Source organism: Leuciscus leuciscus (assembly GCF_965113295.1).
Source record: "Leuciscus leuciscus genome assembly, chromosome: 15".
Taxonomy (NCBI): domain Eukaryota; kingdom Metazoa; phylum Chordata; class Actinopteri; order Cypriniformes; family Leuciscidae; genus Leuciscus; species Leuciscus leuciscus.
In genome coordinates, this window is record NC_138739.1 from 22,320,326 (window position 1) to 22,341,229 (window position 20,904).

General features: G+C 36.7%; 1 protein-coding gene across 7 annotated transcripts in view; it reads right to left on the bottom strand.

Moving 5' to 3' along the window:
* Positions 1-20,904, bottom strand: part of LOC309475591 (uncharacterized protein) — a 66,650-nt gene that overhangs the window by 16,831 nt on the left and 28,915 nt on the right. For 2 of the 7 annotated variants that reach the window (XM_082138413.1, XM_082138412.1), the window contains exons 2-4: positions 14,577-14,753; positions 1,721-6,935; positions 1,549-1,614 (exon numbers count right to left, since the gene is read on the bottom strand). The exons of 1 other annotated variant lie outside the window; for it this stretch is intronic. Coding sequence is in view for 1 of the 6 variants with exons in the window: in XM_082138415.1 (XP_081994541.1) it covers positions 6,040-6,935; positions 14,577-14,753 (1,073 nt within the window). In the remaining 5 variants the exon portion in view is untranslated. Of the gene's footprint in view, positions 1-13; positions 1,065-1,548; positions 1,615-1,720; positions 6,936-14,576; positions 14,754-17,282; positions 17,464-20,904 lie in introns of those variants that run through there. 4 more of the 7 variants (XM_082138410.1, XM_082138411.1, XM_082138415.1 and 1 more) reach the window with 4 other exon arrangements.

Sequence of the window (20,904 nt, forward strand, 5' to 3'; positions counted from 1 at the left end):
TTAGGCTACTCACCCTAAAGCCATCCTAGGTGTATATTACATCTCTGTGACATCTCAAAAAAATGTCCTGGCTTTTCCAAGCTTTATAGTGGCAGTGAATGGCCGGTTTCTGTTATGAAGTCCATAAAAGTGCATCCGTCCATGATAAAACTAATCCACACAGCTCTGGGGGGTTAATAAAAGCCAATTATTAACGAGCGATGTTTCCACATTTAAAACTTTATCGACTAAAATAACTAGCTTTCGACAGACGGCCGTACGCATCGAATTACGGCGAAAGAGTGAGCCTTGACCTGACGCATGACGCATTGATGAACGCGGGAGTGCAGAGGATAGAGAAAAATATTCACGAATTAGAAGTCTTAAACGAGAATTTTTAAAGAGAAATGTCGGAGGAGCTTGAGTTTGTTTCAAAGCCCTGTTTGTTTGAACCGCGAGAGGCGTTACGCTAACGCTACTCCTACATCATACATCATCAAGTGTTACTCTTTTGGCGCAAGTCGACTTGCGTAGTTCCTCTGCTGGAAGCTAGTTATTTTAGTCGACAAAGTTTTAAATGTGGATATTTTTCTTACACGAAAGCATTGTTTCACTTCAGACGGCCTTTATTAACCCCCAGAGCTGTGTGGATTACTTTTATCATGGATAGATGCACTTTATGGACTTCAAAACAGAAATCGGCCATTCACGGGCATTATAAAGCTTGGAAGAGCCAGGACATTTTTTTAAATAACTATGATTGTATTCGTCTGAAAGAAGAATGTCATATACACCTAGGATGGCTTGAGGGTGAGTAAATCATGGGCTAATTTTCATTTTTGGGTGAACTAGGCTATCCCTTTAAAACAAATTCACATATTTTACATCTCTATTTATTTTTTTATTTTTTTTCATGAAGAGGATTTTGAGCAGCTGTTAATTGTGACACTCCCTCTTATTAAGTCGTATCAGGGATATTATTTAATTTACCACAGCTATAATAAATTCCATACAGCAGCATGTCCATGTGAACCTAAATATAGTTCAATTTATAACTACAGTCATTGCATACTGTCATTAAAATTTATATAGCCTATATATATATATATATATATATATATATATATATATATATATTGTTGTATTATAAACATGTTGGTGTTTTTTTTTGTGTTTTTTTTCTAGGGACAGAAACGGCTCTCTAATATAATGCACAAGCACAACAAAACAATATTTCCCATGTCAAGCTTCCTTCACATTTATCTACATATTCAGATTTATGTAGGCTAGAGGTAGAGGTGTGATGGATTTCAATTAAGAGCCGTTGAAAAGACTCTTCATGTCAGAAATATTTATTAATGTTCAAAATAGATCAACGTTAACCCACAAAAAAAAGATAAATCGAGATCGATTACTGTGAATTACCCTTGATTATACTTTGACTTTTGAACAAGTGACATATCAGTAAATACCATTACTGCTCCCGACATCGAAAAAATCATACAGACGAGCATACAAAAACACACAATAATCGTATAGATCTTAATGAATTTAACATTCGTTTCTCACATCGTTGCCTGCTAGGCTAAATGTTTTTGTCAGTCAGCAGACGCCAGCAAATACGCACAAATAGCTCTGTAGCAGAAGAATATACAAAACAGAAAAGACCCTGTAAAATGTTGCTTTAACAAGCTGTGTTTTTATAGTTGTATAAATATACGAAGCACCGTGAACTGCTTACCTCACATCAGAAGACTCAACGCTGTGTGATGGCGGTAGCGGCGGTGACGTCATCAAGGCGAGGCGAAATGATCAAAACGATATTTTTCACATTAAACATCAAACGAAATTAACTGTGAGAATTGTAAGCTAAACCGAGCTTTTTGCTCTCAGCAGCACTCCTTCTGTTGCTTGTGGATGTTATGAGATGGAGAAAGAATCCATTTTAGTTTTAAGCAGCCTGAGTGTTAGAACAAACTATTTTAAATTAATTTTGTTATTTTTACTGCATATCAAAACAGTGATGTAGACAGACATCTCATTCGATCTAAGTCATTAAAAGTAAAATAAATAAATAAATAAATAATAAAAATAAATAAATAAATAAACATTTAAAAAGCCCAAAAATCATTTGATACTTGGCTGTCCTATGGAAGGACATAGGACACCACAATTGGACAATAAAATAAATATGATTCTTTAAGTCATGATAATGAGAAACTTTATCATAATTATGAAAAGTATTATATTGAGAAACCTTCTCATAATAATGACATCATATTCATATCTGTTTATAGTCTTTAAGTCATTTGTAGCTCTTATTTTGTGTATCAACAAGTCTGTAGCAACACTTTAACATGTTAATGTTAATCATTAATGTTGATCCATGGATTTCAAACAAATAGAAAACTAGAAAGCACACATACAAGATATCTTATAAAGAGCGCTTCGTGTTGTGTACAAACATCGGGGGGGGGAAAACATCTTATAAAACACATATTCTACATCATTAACATCTTCAAGACATTTGTAAGTTTTATAAGCTGTCATGTTCATGCAATACAAAAATTGCAGCAGATGTCACTTGTTCCTACTGTAACCACTTCGTCTTCCATGTTCCACGTCACTTCTTGTACGTGTACCGTGTATGAAAGTGGGAGATCTGCCTGGTCCCATTGAAAAAGACATCAAGGCAACTCAAGGTTGCAGCTTGCTGTGTAAAGTATGGACTGAAAGATATTAAATGGATAGGCTAGTTCACCCAAAAATGAAAATTCTGTCATCAATTACTCACCCTCATGTTGTTCCAAACCCATAAGACTTTCGTTCATCTTCAGAACACAAATGAAGATATTTTTCAATAAAATCTGAGCCAGTTCTGTACTTTCCATTGACAGCTACGCAACTACCACTTTGACGCTTCAAAAAGTTCCGCAGCACGTTTGAGCTTCCGCAAGAACCAATGAGGTTCATTCTCGTTAAGGTCCCGCGTGGCTCCTCAAAGTTAGGATTCCGATATAAATGTATGTTCATTTACAAAAATTGTGACCACCTTTTTTTTATAAGGTAAAATTTAGATATTATGACCGTTTGAATTTATTAAAATTAACCATTGGTCATCCACAGAATCATATATTTAGATTATGATAACCCCAGTAGCCTACAAACAACGCATATTTCAAACAATGCAGGTTTCTATGGTATTTGTATAAAAAAATTGCCAAAATACATTTAGTATAAATGCAGAAATGCTATAGCTTAATTACAAAAAAATACTGTAATTATATTCCATTACTTATATTAATAATATAATACAATTATATATGTATATTTTTCTGCCACAATACCATGGTGCAGTTAGTGTTACTACAGTAAATCCATGGTAAATAACGCTGCCGCATAAATTATCCGTGTGGCACGATTCAAATGAGTATCTTTTCACTTTTAATAAACATTTTTAAACATTTATTGAACTCTTGATATTGTTTTATCGAGCAAAATTATTTTGCGATAATTATCGTTCTTGTTTTATCGCCCAACCCTAATGCAGCGTCACACCTGAGGATGAAGTAGGCTACTAACCGTGACTTTGGACAACTGTTTTTGTTGACACGCTGAGTTGAGCTTTTGTCTTATACCAGCTGCTCTCTTTCTGCTGATTTTGTGGATGTGAGATAGGCTACAATCATTTCAGTTCAGTTTGAAAACCTGTGTTGTTTACGAACATTAACCATAGTTTTACAAAAAAAAAAAAAAAAAAAAGTTTATTATAGTTAAACCAACCATGGTAACCACAAATTAACCATATGGTTTTGCTACACTAAAAAAAACAAGGTTACTACACTTTAACTATAATTAAATAATGGTTAATTTTCTCATGGGATGTTCTGACTCCACATAAAAATATTAATGGTGCACATTACATGATTAGAAGAACAAATACATTAAAATGATTTTTTGTATAATAAATATTCTATTAGGCATTTAAAAGCTCTATCAGGAAATTTAAAACATGGAAATACCAAGTATCCATAATACTGTTTTTTCAGATATAACTGATTTTATTTTTAGAACTAACTAATTAAAATTATGAAATGATCTTTTCTTGATACAAGTAGATTCAGCAGAATGCCGATAAAAATCATTGATTACTTGAAAAATATACAAAACTGTAGGTAAACCCCATAAAGTTAGACCCTATAAAGAAACCAACATGCTTAATGAAGACCAGGAGTCAAATCAGTTGACAGAGAGGTTACTGAAGACATGTTCTCCACATTTCCAAATGCTGTATAAAATGTGTTTGAGGATCCAGCCTCAAACTTAGGAGACAGAAACACAGTTACTTATAATCTGATGAATAATCTGTTGACATCATTTCTACCGGTTCTAACAGTGCAGATAATTATAGCAATGCCCAAATATGGTATTGTATCAAACCCAAAGTTGTCCTTAAAAAGGTTTAACCAGACATATATGGAGGACAGAGGGTATAATACCACCAGGACTTAATACTTAGTAAAAAAATATTACTGTCAATTTCATACAGAATAATATACAAAATTATAAAAATAGACATAAATGTTCAACAAATATCAACTTTGTACGCCCTCGCTAGCAAAAAAAAGCCGATAAACCAGTGAAACTCCAATATTGCACTGCACTCCAGTGATTATTCCCCCAACCAACCCCAAATAAAAGAGGCAAAATTAACATTTCCCCAATGCAAGTGCTCTTCTAAATATCATAACATTTATTTTCAAAGGCAATTATCATAGAGAAAATCTCATAAGATTGCAAAAAACCCGTCACTCTCGAGTCATCACGTCTCACCAACACAGAAATGCAAACTGATTGAACACTCGATGGAACACTGTCTCCCTCACTCGGCCCTGATTGGTTAAAGGGGTCATATAATGGTACATGCACTTTTACAAGTTGATTGTACTGAAATGTGTGTTGGCAGTGCCTGAACACAACCATCATAAAATGATAAAAATCCATCCAGTGTTTTTTTTTTAATCTTCTTATATGTTTTCCCCCCATCTCAAATCAAGCCGTTCGACCGTGTGACGTCACACGGTCGGACGCCCCTCCCACGATTGTTGATTGACAGCAGCGTTTCAACACAGACCCGCCCTCGCTCGTGAGCAAGCTGTCAATCAAAGTCCGCGGCTGCGGACGTCTAAGCGATTGTGGTGACGATTGTGGTGTTCTGTTCTTGGGTGTAATAAGGAACACAGCAGTCTTTTTGATGTTCCTAAATCCGAACCGCTGAAGACGCAGTGGCTGAGTTTGTTTTCGAAGGGAATATTCCCTACGATCAACATCAATGCTTTCATGTTTGTGTGAATCATTTCACACATCAGACTGCTTTACAAACGAGGGTCAGTATAAAGCTGTTTTTGCGAAGAAGCTGCTCCTGAAAAAAGGATCGGTACCAACTATTCGTGTTCCTGCTGCACCTCCAGAATAACTGAAGTGAGTGTAACGTTTTATTAACCTTTATATTAATATTTATATTAATCTTTGCAAATCACTTGCTGCACGCTTCACGATGAATGCGGCTGTTTACACTCAGGGTACATTACGGCATGTTTTCTATGTACAACGTTCTCAATATAATTCATAATCCCACGTTTATAATGAACAAATAAATATATATATATATTTTTTTTTTTTTTAAACAACAGCCCTAATTTTATCCATCTGCCTAATTCCCTTTTCTCCAATAAAACCCAATCAAAAGCCCAATCTGGAGGGTGCTAGTGGTGACATCATCAATGCACGCCAATAGATAAAAAATAATAATAAAAAAAAAAGCCAAATATTGTTCCCAATCAAAACCAATTTTATACAAAACAACATATCAAACAAAAATAAAGACCTGTTCACACTAAGAACAATGACTATAATGATAACTATATTAGTGTCCACACCAATGGGCCATCTGCCACTCTCGCAGCAATTGCTTAAGGCATAGATTGTTTGATGCATTGTGTCACAGTTGGTGAGGATGCAGCGTTGCACATCAAAGTGCTGGATCTGAAGATGAACTGCTTACTGTGATTTTAGACATTTGTTTTTTGTATGATTGCGTAAAGAAGACGAAGAAGCGAAACTTTTCCCACACGGAGGGCAGTGATACGGCTTTCTGGTGTGGGTTTTCATGTGACCCTTAAGGTGTCCTTTTCGTGCAAAACTCTTCCCACACTGATCACATGTGAAAGGTTTCTCTCCAGTGTGGACCCTCTCGTGTGTTTTCAGATGTTCTGACTGACGGAATCTCTTGTCGCAGTGTGAACACTTGTAAGGTTTTTCTCCAGTGTGGATCCTCTGGTGTCGTTTCAGTTGAGCATCATCAAAAAAGGTGTTCCCACAATCAAAGCACATATAATTCTTCACACCACTGTGTCTTTTCTGATGTATTTTTAAAGTAGCCAGCTCACTAAAACTCTTTCCACACAAAGAACACACATGAGGCTTCTCTTTTGTGTGAACTTTCATGTGGTTCTTCAGGGCATCTCCCCTAAAAAAATGTTTACCACACTGATCACAGATAAATGGTCTTTCTCCAGAATGATAACGCAGATGTAATTTAAAAGAATCTGCCTTTCTGATACTCTTCCCACACTGATCACATGTGTACGGCTTCTCTCCAGTGTGGATTTTCATGTGTTCCTTAAGGCCAGCTTTTTGTGTGAAACTCTTCCCACACTGATCACATGTGTGTGGCTTCTCTCCAGTGTGGATCTTCATGTGAAGCGCAAGACTTTGTTTGGATGGGAAACTCATTCCACACTGAGGGCAGGTTAAAGTTTTTTTGGCTCTTCTTTTCAATAAAATATTACTTTCACCCTGTGAGCAACTCGAAGATTTTTCTCCAGTTTTGACATGATGATGTTTCTCCTCCACTTCACTCAGTTCTTCACTCTCCGCGTTGTCTTCCATCAGGTCTAAAATTAAAGTAAAAAAGGTTTAATTTTCAGTAAATCATAAATAAATAAAAGATCAACGAGAGAAATGTGAAGGGAAAGGACATACAGTAAAAGTGAACTCTGATGTAATAGTAGAAAGAAGAGAACTTCTATACAACGATTATTAGATTAGATTAGATTAGAACAACTTTATTAATCCCTGTAAGGGGAAACTCGTTCGCCACCATTGCACATTACAGACACCACAGATAGACAAATAAACATTAAAAAACAACAACAATCAATACATACAAAAAATTACACAACTTCATTGAAAATCCTAACTGCATTCGGAGTAAAAGACCTTCTAAATCGCTCTGTTGAACACCGAGGCATTACTAATCTTCCACTAAATGAACTTTTAAGTCCACTAAAAATACAATGTAGTGGATGACCTTTGTAACACATAATTATTTTTAATTTTGCCCTTGTTCTCTTCTCCACAGTAACCTCAAGTGAATCAGGATTAAGGCCAATGACCGAACCAGCCTTTCTAATCAATTTATTAATCCTATTTCTATCATCTACAGTGATACTACATCCCCAACAGAGCACTGCATAAAACAAAACACTAGCCATGATTCCCTGATAAAAAAAACATAAAGAAGCTTCCTACATACACCAATAGAACTCAACTTCCTCAAAAAGAATAGTCTTGATTGCGCCTTCTTAAAAACAGCCTCACTATTCTTCTTCCAGTTCAGTTTACTGTCCAAATGGACACTAAGATATTTATAAGACTGAACAACCTCTACTTTCTGACCGTTAATTACCACTGGTACTATAACTTCTTTTTTTCTTCTAAAATCTATGGCCGCTTTCCGACCGGAGGAACCTTTTCACAGTTCCTAGAACTATTGCGGGAAGTACCCGGATGTCGGCGTGTTCGCACCGCAGGAACTAGGAATGATTTTAGTTCTAGGAACTCCATTTGGAGGAACTAATTTAGCTCCTACTTCAGAGTAGGGTCTAAACCAGCACTATAGGAACTACTCGTGACGTTAGTGTACGCTGATGACCGAACGCACGCAAAACGCCAGCACCTGCCATTTTTAAAACAGCTATATGTAAACACACAGATTATAGCCTAGGCCTATATATTTACTCCAGAAACTAGATACAAACATGGAAAACAGTGATAGATGGGCCTCTAAACCTTTATGCTGAAGAGAAAATCCAACGCAACTTTCAGGGGACCAAGTCAATGATTATGTATTTCTCCTCAGCTAGCAACACTGGACATCAACCACACGGCATAGGCTAATAACTTTTTTTTCATATACTGTGTACGTTCTATAACAATTCTATCTAATAACATGTTAAACAGTACTGTTAGACAGACCGCTAACTAATGAACACAGAATGCGAGCATTGTTTGCTCTGGCGTTCTCAGCACCGTCCAGGGCCTGAAATTAACACCCGACCACGCACCAAATGCGGGTGAATTTTGCAATTGGCGGGTAAAACTGAGAATTGAGTGATTCATTAGTTGTTTTTTTTGCGTCTGTTTTTTATTTTATTTATTTTTTAAGTCCGCGACGTAAAAGACGACGTTTTGGATGTGCGAGTAACAGTATTAAACTGTTGGTGAGATGGGATGAGATGAGATAAAGCAAAGCTGACGTGAGTTACGGTACAATGACAGTTACACAGATGTGTGTGCGTGTGTATGTTGGGAGTTGGGAACCAGTGAGAAAATGTCCGGTACCCGGTAACTTTACCAGTAATATTAATATTAATTTAGTTCTGCTTAACGGTTCCTGAAGGCTGTAATTAACAGTTGCCAGGAACTGTCTACTGACTAAATCAGTCATCAATACAGCCAGGCCAGCTGACAGTCTTGCCTGGGCCCGGGACGAGATAATCTTAGATGATCTAGATTATTGTAAAGTGTTACCGATATTTATTTATTTATTTTATTTTATTTTTTTATACACCAATTCAGTGTTGGACAGATCAGTTGTTTTACTTTTAACCCTTCATTAAAGTGAATGGGTTAAATGTATTAACCCAAATGTATGGTCACCATGGGTGGGTGTGGCGCAGTGGATAAGACACATGCCTTTGGTGTGAGAGACCCGGGTTCGAATCCACTGTGAGACACCAATGTGTCCCTGAGCAAGACACTTAACCCCTAGTTGCTCCAGAGGCGTGCGACCTCTGACATATATAGCAATTGTAAGTCGCTTTGGATTAAAAGCGTCAGCTAAATGAATAAATGTAAATGTAAATGTGAATGGTTCAAAGGAATCATTCGTATTATGCGTATCGGACGTGTCATTAGTGGACGTGTGGCCTACAGCAGGCACACGTGTGATTATCTCGGCAGTTTATGACTTCGCACAAAGATTTGTGTCAACACAGAAAACATTTCATCACTGGATAGGTTTTTTCGTTTACTGAAATTGTGGTTTATGTCAGCTGAATGGGCGGCACGCTTTTTAGAGAAGATAAGGCAAGGTTTTTTTTTTTTTTTTTTTTTTTTAAATAGCACAATTCACACCCCGCGGTAATTCAAGAGAAATCTCCAAATGCTCCACGTGAAACTGCAGTCTTCCGACCTTTTACTATCGTGTCAATTGACTTCGATTAATATGCGCGAGTGAGAGAGCGCAAGACAGCGCTCGACATGTTGTTTGAAGACGTGAGAGTGCGCGTGCGCGGCCGGGGCTCTCTCTGCTCGTTATCGCCCTGTCAGGCGCAGCAGTCATTCTATTCTACATCACTTACCGATCAAATAAGGCTTTGGCGGGACAAAAATTTGCTCCTGACAATGCTCGTAAGCATTTGCTGCGCTGTTTCTTTTTCTGAGACCCGCAACCCCGTTTGCTGCGCTGTTTCTAAGCTGAGACCCGCAACCCCAAGAGCTCCAGCCGGCTATAGGTGATGAAGGACAGTTCTAGCCTGGGTTCACTTCCATCCTGCGGGCCCAGTGTTTGAGTAACTCTTCAAACCACTATTCCCCATAGCCAGAAAAGGCAAAACAACTTGCGAGTATTAAATATCGCCATAATAACGTCGTCCGAATTCAGTCAGTTTAAAATTATGCATCCAATAATTTAAAAAGTTCTTTAAAAATACATAAAACACTTAAAACACGATGCACAAACACTCTGCACACAGGTGGCCGAGTCGCCAGCAAAGGGGGCGGCGCCTCAATTAGTGTGTCAATTATCTTGATGCATTTATCTTTTTTCCGATTATTTAAGCATTTTTCTTTAAATTAGATATCCATCCAGTTTCCAAACTGCTTGTCCTATGTATGGTCACAGGGATCACGGGGGGCTCTGCTCTGCAGCTGACAGTTTTATATGGTTGTTTTTTAGGGGCTCTGTAATGTATCCCTTTTCACTTACAGTAACCAAACTACATCATACAGTTATAGATCTTGTCAGACCGAACAACTTTCGTGCTCTAATTCATACGCCAGCCCAAAAGGAAGTTGGCTATTATGGGTTGTTTGAAAAACTATTTGATATACTCCTCCTAGGGGACTTAGCCTATCATCACCAAACTCAGTCAGCATGAAGAAAAGACTGAGCATGCTATATTGTGAGGGGATTTTTGATCTCTCAAACGGTTTGGCCGTGGTCTCTCAGACTTATGGCGAAAAAAGGGAAACTGGAAGTGTGTTATAACTTCTGAATACATTGACTGATTTTGAATGACAAAATACAGGCAAGAACCAGTTTATTTGTAGTGCACTGACAACATAGTTTTACATTTACATTTACGCATTGGGCAGACGCTTTTATCCAAAGTGACACTGCATTTCAAGGAACACATTTACATTATTATCAGTTCTTGTTGTCCCTGGGAATCGAATTACAAAATTTTGAGCTGCAAATAACTTCTCACTCATTTCAAAGTGACCTGTAACATCCTATGACATCATATTCATCTACATTTAAATGATCTCATGGATGTGGCAGCTGTTGTTTATAGTCATAGTGGGACCAACTACTGCAGTAAATGTGGCATATTCAAAGGATTTTGACATAGTTGTTTTACATGTACCTGCTTTAAATGCACATTGCCTGCCGTGCACAGGTTTCCTTAAGCCACCGGGGTGGCGGCGGCTGGGCTTGGGCCCGTCATCACTGCTTGCAGCTATATTTATGCATTGAAAGTGTTAGAGCTACTGTAGGCCCAACTTGGCTGTAGGCCAATCTAGGACACTGCAAGTACACTAGTTACAATGTTTCACAAAAACACGTTTTTTTGTTTGCTTAAAACAAGCGTATTTTGTTGAATGTAGACATTGTAAGTCCACTATTTACTCAATGATTCATGCATGTACTAATCTTTATCAGTCTCTTTTATTGCAAATTGCTGAAAGCACAAATCTTTTTTTTTTTTTAACTGACTGGCAGGATGCCACCATTAAAAACAAATCAGCAGAGTAATGAAACAATTAGGGCTGGAATGACACGTCGACATAATCGATCACGTAAATTAGTCAATTTTCGTGAAATGTGTCGATTCGTCATGCTATTTATGTTTCCCAATGATGGCAGCTCTTGGGCATGCTGAAAATCAGCCGTTATTACAAGTATGGAAAAAAACTTATTACAAGTATTACCACATTTTATAAGTATTTTCAAACAGAGATAGAATAAAATGGTGCTCTGCACGTTCTGTAAAACCGAAGTGGCAAACCACATCAGCACAAGCATACGGAAAGAAAAAAAAATTCTGGGTCTCTTACCTCAAAGCTACGAGATGGCAGCGTACGTATTTGGACTATTACAGTGAAATTTTACACATCAATATAATACAGTTGTCAGTTGTACGAGCTGCCATGGCAGCGAACTCAGGGCCCAAACGTACTCTCAGCAACCAGTTGCAAAGCATTTTTGCAATTACCAACACTGTTGTTGGTAATTTAAAATATCTAATGGAGGAACTCGTTACTTGATTGGACTCATTTATTTATTATTTAACTTGGCTACACCCTGTCGATAGTGATAAAACATCATGGTTATATGGAAATCGCCATGTTTGACACTGCTGCTATGCTACTTTAATCTCCTGAATAAACAAAACATTTCAGGATTCACACTCGTAAGCAGTTGCTGCTGTAAATCCCCAAAAATAATCAATAGATTTATAGATGGAAAAAATAATCGTTTGTTCCAGCCCTAGAAACAATTGTGCTGGGAGTATTGGGGAGATTCCAAGAAGAAGAGGAGAAAAAACATGATAGTTCAAAACTGTATGAAAATGTAAGTTGCAGATGGGATTGTGAGTTGCATTGCTTTGTTGTCTCAAACAATAATGTCTGATTTTGACATTCATAACTTCCTGACTCGAGAGATTTTTTTATTTTTAAATGGAGAAGACTTTCTACGACATTCTGATAACATGCCATGCGAAATGAACACTAAAGCAATTTTGTATTTTTGGTTTTGTTTGTTATTTTCATGAAAATGTTTAATTATTCCAGTGAATATGGGTGGGCAATATACCAGTAGTCAGATAAACCAGTTGCAGTGTTGCATCATCACAAAGTTCTTCTATTCATGCATTTTAAGCCTTGCCAGTATAAACTTTTTCAGGGCTCTACTGATAAGAGTCTCACATGGAGAGAATTTATTTGTGTGCCTGAGGTGCAGGGTATTGGAGAATTTCATCTGTCTCATACATGAGTCCAAATGCATGATAAAAATCCTGGAGAAACTAGGCCTAAAAATGGGGGGACAAAAATTATGGGAGACAGAGAGAACAGGTCAAAAGAGGACAAACTCTGAGAACGGGCCAAAAGAGTATGTGAGGACAGGATAAAAACTGGGTAAAAGGTTGTGTGAGGATAAGAGTGGAAAAGTACCCAAAAAACCATATATGAAGTCATATTTAATAAAGCGCATGCGTAAGGACGGCCACCAATAGAAATAAGACATTGGTGCAGGTGTTTCTAATCGTGGCGAAGTGCCGAGGAGGAGCAAAAAAGAAAAAGATAACTATTTGAATGCGAATTAGAGGAGCAAACAGAAAAAGATAGCTAATTGGACCCCAAGCGATAAGAAAAAGGTATAAGACTCAATGCACACCATTGTAAGATCAGATGTGAAGCTGACATCTCACTTTGTTGAACTGCTCAATAAAGTGAATTCTCCTGAGACCTGAACCAGACATTGAAGACCTGAACCAAAAATCGAGAATTTGCCACGGCAAGGGCAGTATTTGACTATTTAAGCGCAATAAAATGTAAAATAACTCAATTCTGTTCTTGCATGTTGCTGAATTGAGTTCTCTTTCACAGTTTATTGCGCTTAAATTGTCAAATTCTGCCCTGCACTTCAGGCACACAAAGAAATTCCAATCTCCCCATGTGAGACTCTTATCAGTAGAGCCTGACTGGATGAGTTAACTATCTAGCCTTATTTCAAACTGTTTAAAACAAAGAACGAATATGAAGTTAAAGGGTTAGTTCGCCCAAAAATTAATCATCAGTCTGAGTTTGTCTGATCTACCAGCAAGAAGAAACAAGCCAGCCAACCAGCCCAGTCTCACTTTCAGGAATTCAGGGAATTCCGAGTTAAGGACAGTAAAAAATTCAGTAAAAAAAAACAAACAAAAAAAAACCTTTATTGTATAAGGTTCAATAGAGACAGAGCGCATTTAGGCCACGCCCACACCGGGGGGGAAAACAAACCAACCGTCCCCATTGACTTTGCATTGCGAGAGGCTGCCTCCTTGTCATTTCTTGCTTCTAACAAAAGACAGAAAAAGGCCTAAAAGCTGCTGTGTGACAAGGTGTACAGCAAAGAAGCTAAAACAAACAGAAATAAGTTTTTATTAGCTCTCGACCCCAAAAAAACGAGTGCTTAGGACATAAAAGTGGATACAGGCAGTTGAGACAGAGCGTCACGTGTCTCATTACTCTGAAAACTAACGTACATCCGCTGGAGGAGACCGTAATCGGCAACACAGGATAGTTTATCTTACAGAAATATAATATATAAAACTGACATTTGGATATTTGACTCACCAATGACCAAATGTTTAACTTACTGCACACGTAGTGCATTTTGTAGTGCATACTGAGTGTCAGGATCCCACAATTTACCCATTCGTTCCAGCCTGTATCCACTTTTATGTCCTCAAACGCTCGTTTATTTAGGGTCGACAGCTTATGAAAACTTATTTCTGGGTTTCTTAGCTTGTTTGCTGTACACCTTGTCACATAGCAGCTTTTAGCCATTATTCTGTCTTTTCTTAGAAGCAAGAAATGACAAGGAGGCAGCCTCTCGCAATGCAAAGTCAATGGGTTGGTTTGTTTTCCCCCTTGGTGGGCGTGGTCTTCAGATTATGACGCATTGCGCTCTGTCTCTATAGAAATAAAGGTGACTTGAAAGGTAACTTGACTAATTGTTGAAAACAAAAATAGTCAAATAGTCCAAAAAAAAGAAAATTTAGTTTCAGGCTCCATTTTGTATCCAGATAATGGAACGTGTCCCATATATTATTTGCTACTTTAACTATGTTATTTCACAGCTCTTATGACTTTTCTAAATACAACCAAAACATATATTCACCATTACCACTGATTAACTGATAAAGTTTATAACCTTAATGACCTTCAGCATCATTAATGAAGAATCAAGAATAAACACCAACCTCTTTGTTCTTCAGTATCTTCATGTTTTATTCTGCAGGATTCTGGATCATTCATGTTCTCACTGTTCAACTCCGTCTTCATCACTCTTAGGCTGATGAAAATATTCCAGCATTTATTGGTAATGTCCTGTAAGAGCAGCTTCACTGAAGGTGAATTGATGTGTGACAGAAGCAGATCTGCAAAAATAAAAAAAATAAAAAATTATTGAATTGATATTTTCCTTAATTTACATATTTTAAGCATTTATGTTTTGGTTGACTATCCATCTTTCAAAATGTCAAGTCACTGATTATATATATATATATATATATATATATATATATATATATATATATATATATTATATATATATATATATTTATATATATATATATTAGTGGTGGGCCGTTATCGGCGTTAACGTGCTGCGTTAACGCGAGACTCTTATCGCGCGATAAAAAAAATATCGCCGTTAATCTATTCTCCAAGTTGGGTTGGGAGATGGCTCTATACTACACAAGCTATGATGACGCAATCTACCCGCGGCCGCGAGGTAAACCCGGCTGCAATGCATATTCGTCGTCATCTTAAGTAAACATGGCTGAACGTGAAAGCTGGTGAAAAAGATCGGTGCAACATCCATTATTTGGACTTGGTTCGGGTTTAAGCCGTCAGACGAGCAGCAGCAATACAGAGTGTGTGGGGTAACAGTTCGGTAAGTTAACACACGACTAATCTAACACAGTCTCACCCCAAAACGTCATATACTGACGCGTCTTGACCATGCGTCAACATACGACGAAAAGGGTACCCCCTAACGTCCATGTGTGACGATTCGGGTTATGGGTAGGTTTAGGTATGCGTTATGGTACCGCTAGGAGGCGCTGCTGGTGCGCTTCTGTCTGCGTCTCATATTGACGTTAAAGGGGTACCCTTTTCGTCGTATGTTGACGCATGGTCAAGACGCGTCAGTATATGACGTTTTGGGGTGATACCGGGCTGACTAATCCGTTCTACCACCTCAAATTCAAAACGAAACATGATATCACTGAATACCAGCGCGCGCGTATTATTCCCATTCCAATATATCTTAGTGGTGTAGCACATAATCTCGATTTTATGAATCATTGTTGTGTTTCTTTTTAACTGAAAAGACATCAGTTAGACAATATTCTAATTTTAAATTTGGGGTTTCATAAGCTCCAAGCCATAATAAACATTAGACCTGCTTAAGTCTCTGCAGCTAGTGTACTTAAATTTTATTTATCTGCAAAATTATGTTGTATACTTACAGTTTTGCACAATATATGTTCTCAAAACTACATACACCCTTTAAAAAAAAAAACATTTAGCAGTTTAGCATGGGTCTGTGTAATCTGTTCTGAAATGGTTTTATTATAATATACTGTATATCGTTATCGCAAGAGGCTGCAATGTATATCACAATATAGATTTTAGGCCATATCGCCCATCCCTAATTGATAGCCTATAGTAGTTGATAATAACATAGGCCTACCTAATGTTGCCTACGGACGGTAACAGTAACCTTTTACAGTCTATGAGTAGAACAGCTTTCTCAAGCAGTTTGTGATGCATTTTGGAAACAGGAGATGAGCCCCTGGTCTAATGCGCCACCTGGCTTGAGAAACCCGTTCTCAAAGACTTACTTTTATAGTCATTATTTGGGTAGCACACATATTCTGAATGCCTTCGGCAGAATTCAAATGAGCCATTTTAATCTAGATTAATCTAGATTAATTTCAAAATTAATCTAGATTAATCTAGATTAAAAAAATTAATCTATGCCCACCTCTAATATATATATATATATATATATATATATATATTATATATATATATATATATATATTATATATATATATATATATATATATATATATACATACATACATACACAATTCAGTGACTTGACGCCATTGTGTCATATAATACAATTAAAAGGATCCAAATATTAATAATGTTAGAATATATATATTTTTTTTTTTTATAAATCTAAATGACCAGATTAGATTTGCAAAAAAACAAATAACAGTCCACTTGATTTCAACTTTATTTAACTTGCCATGTATCAGTGCTTTTGTTAGCTGTTTTTATGTGAAAATGAGGAATCAGTCACAGATGTGTATCTACTAGGCTAGATATCAAAAGTGGTGATGGTAGTTTGCCTCTCTCTTTTGACACCGATGAAATGAGCTTTAAATGACACATGTGCTCTGAAGACATCAGGATAATGAATGAGGTGAAAACAGAAACTATTGATATGTGTTTGTGGTAGAAACATTATTTGAGTCAGGATGTATGCTGCTAAAAGAGTATAAAACAGCTTTATATTATTGCTCACAATCTAATAAAATTTCTAAATAATTTTCTCAAGTAAATTTCTCAATAATACTCACAATAAACCATCACTAATACATCCAAAACAAATACAAATTACATTCATCTTTTTGTTTTTTCTACTTCCTTTCTGTTAGAGAAATTAACCGCTACAGTTACAGTTATAACTTCCGTACAGCAGCATTATAGGTCAATATGAATCTATAGTTCGATTTTCAAATAAAGTACATTCATAGCAATGAAGGAATTAGATCGTTATTCAGAAAAGGTCACACACCTTTCAAATGAAGAGCGCGACAGAGCTAACTTATATTTCAATATTTCCTTTATCAAACTTACTTCACATTTATATACAGATTCACGTTTACCTTTGATGATAGATTTAAAGGGTCCCGCGCGGCTACTCACAGGCTCAATATGAAGTATTTGTCAGTCACTCTTCGACTATATTTTTTTATTTTAACAACATACAGTAACTAAAGCGTACAGAGCACCGCTAATTCAGCGATGACGTCTTCGTCCTCGTCTACTTCTTTTTCTTCTTCTGGTGTTTTATGGCGGTTGGCACACCAACTTAAATGGTGCATTCCCGCCACCTAATGGATTGGATTGGAGTGTGGAGCACATAATGGTTGGAAAGTTGGGAAACAACAGGGGAGATGTACCCGTCCTTAAGCCTAAAAAAAACTCCTAACTCCAAACAGGGAGTTATTTATTATAGATCTTAAAGTGGAAATCAGTTTACTAAAGAATGTAAACTTGACTGACCGCTTCATTCCCACTTTAAAGCTTGAGTTAGACAAAATCTTGCATCAAATAGCCTATGCATCACATTCTACTGTTTCTTCTTGACCACATTTGACACATTTACCAGTCTCATGTTACACACCTTTCCAGCTTTTTTCTAATGGTGGAAAATCCCATTCTGTTCACTTTTTTAAAAACTGTATGTAATCGGTAGTGTTTGTTTACATCTGTACCTTTCCCATGTGATTAAATGTACAGCTTTTAGGTTATTTCCGTACCACTGTTAGCGTGACCTGTGGATACTTTTTTCCTGGTGAAATAGGATGAGGTTGTGGTTTTGGCTACATGTCTCATATTTTGGATGGTGACTGGAAATACGTTTATAATAAACAATAACAAATATACTATGGAAGGCATTTTCTGCCAAATTTAAATAAATAAATAAAATGATTAAAATGAAAAATCGCGGGCATCTTCAGTTGCCAGAGAAACTGTTCAGAGTAAGTATCCGGTAGGTCATGTTAGTTATGATTTTAGACTAGACCATAATCGATGAGGTTCATTCATGTATAGGCTCAATAGGCTGTTTTGGAAATACAACTATTTGGGTGTACTATTTGTGCCTTAGTAACACAATTTCTACAACAATTATATCCAGACATTAATACCCGCTAGCCTTAACCGAGGACCTCGGCCAATGTTTCATATTCGCGTCGTGCCCAACAACACCCTTCAGCCGTCAGAATTATCATATAGAATTGTTCTATAGTCTATACAGTATTTAATGAAATTACATCAGAATTCACTGTAATTAAATAACATAAAAATTAAGAGTAATCCCTTTACTTTTTCAAGTGAAAAGTAATTTAATTACTTAGTCATTTTAATCACACCCAGCACTGGTTGACAACAATGAAATGAGCTTTAAGTGGCAATTTACAGGTCATCTAAACACATCAGTATGAATGAGGTGAGGTGAGGTATTTGGGGCTATTGGCATGAAGAATTGGCATAGAGACTTTCCAGCAGCTGTTAATAGTGAGACTCATGAAACCAACTTTACAGGATCAACAGCAGAGATCTGACCTAGTGTTTGAGGTAGAAAGAGGTTATTTGAGCCAGGATGCAGCTAAAAGAGTATAAAACTGCCCTGTATTAGTATAATTACTCACAATATGCGAAGAATACAATTTTCACAGCTCTCAATCGGAAGAGTTTGGCGAGCGATGATACATCTTCTTCTTCTTACTGGTGGGTCGGATACCAGCTTTTTAGGTTCATACCATTTAGGCGCCCCCTCCTGTGCTTGAGAGTAAAGTGATTTCAGTATAGGTGTACATGATAAGATCCATAGACATTATAAATACATAGACGCCCTATTGGCCGCTGGATCGTACGTCAACGGCGCCGCCATATTGTGGAGGGCAACTTTCCCATATCTCTCATAATGGGAATTGAGAAAAATGCCTGCTTGTGTACTGCTTGGGGCTGTACAAATCGCCGCACAATTGAAAACAGGTCGTGGGAAATGACCTTTCACAAGCAAGACTGAACATTTGTTTCTGGTTGTATTTAGTCATTATATAATTAGTAATAGTAACGTTAGTTGGCCACTGGAGTCAGTCAGAATAAAATAGCTAGCTAAATGTCACTAGTTAACTTAGCCGTGAAAGTTGAAACATGAGTTGAAATTATTTACATTATAACTTATAGCTTTAGCTTATATTATATTTGATATTATAAAGTAAATTTCCTGAGATCTAAATATTCATCTATATTTTCTTAAAACCAACTTTTATGACAAGTACTTGTTTCGGGTAGGTACTAGTCACTATTTCATTTACTACTTTTATTATTGTCTATATTATTCTGCAATTGATATTACATTGTATTTGCTGTTATTATTATTATTGTTATAATAATATTATACCACTTGCGATTATCAATCTATTATAGTTATGCTGTTAAATTATTGTACTATTCTCACTAGTCACTATTTAACTTATTAGTTTTTTATTGTATATATTCTGTAATTGATATTTCATATTCTATTGCTATTATTATAGTATTATACATAAACTATATGCTATTATCAATATATTATTATTATTATATCATTGTACTTATATAATTAACCTATTCATTACTATTTTATTTGCTGTATACTGTTTGTTTGTTTTATTGACTATACACTGAACTATTTACAATTACTTCTCACTTTATCTTATATTTACTATTTGCATTGCACTGTAGTTGCACCGTACCATATCATATGTATTACCATGAAGGATCCATCAGTTATCTTTGTTATTAGTGCAGCAGATTAGTAAAAAAATCGTTCACTTTGGTATAGAAGCATGAAATTTGGCACAGATACTCTCTAAGGGCCACTATTTTGGAAAAAGGCGTTGGCCACTCAAAAATTCAATATGGCGGCCATTTTTCAAAATGGCCGCCATTGCTATTCAATGCTTATTATATCAATTATTCAAACAGTGATCTAAGCATACATTTTTATACAAATACTGGGAACGGCTCACCGCGTAAAGGACATGTTAATAGAAAAAGATGCTTGTCCCTCAAAAATTCAAGATGGCCGCCATTTTTAAAGATGGCCACCGTTCCTGTCGAATATTAATTATTCGAATATTAAAGTGTTCAAATGGTGATGCAAGCATAAAATTAGGCAGAAATACTCTTCAAGGAACACTCTTTTGGAAAAAGGTATGTGCCACTCAAAAATTCAGGATGGACACCATTTTCAAGATGGCCACCATTTCTGTCAAATAGTCATAATGTCTGCTTTGTCTGCCTCCTCTCCTTTGACCTGTCCAGCTTAGTTAAACTTGCCAGGGCTATAAAATCCCCACAGGCATAGGTCTCAGGTTCATTGGAGTACACAAGCCTCTCCACCACGGCAAGGTGTAGTCCACAGAGAGGAAGTGCCACTGTTAGAAAAAGGATACGCTGCTGGTACAGGTTGCACATACAGTGGGGAGAACAAGTATTTGATACACTGCTGATTTTGAAGGTTTTCCTACTTACAAAGCATGTAGAGGTCTGTATTTTTTATCATAGGTACACTGAAACTGTGAGAGACGGAATCTAAAACAAAAATCCAGAAAATCACATTGTTTGATTTTTAAATAATTAATTTGCATTTTATTGCATGACATAAGTATTTGATCACCTACCAACCAGTAAGAATTCCGGCTCTCACAGACCTGTTAGTTTTTCTTTAAG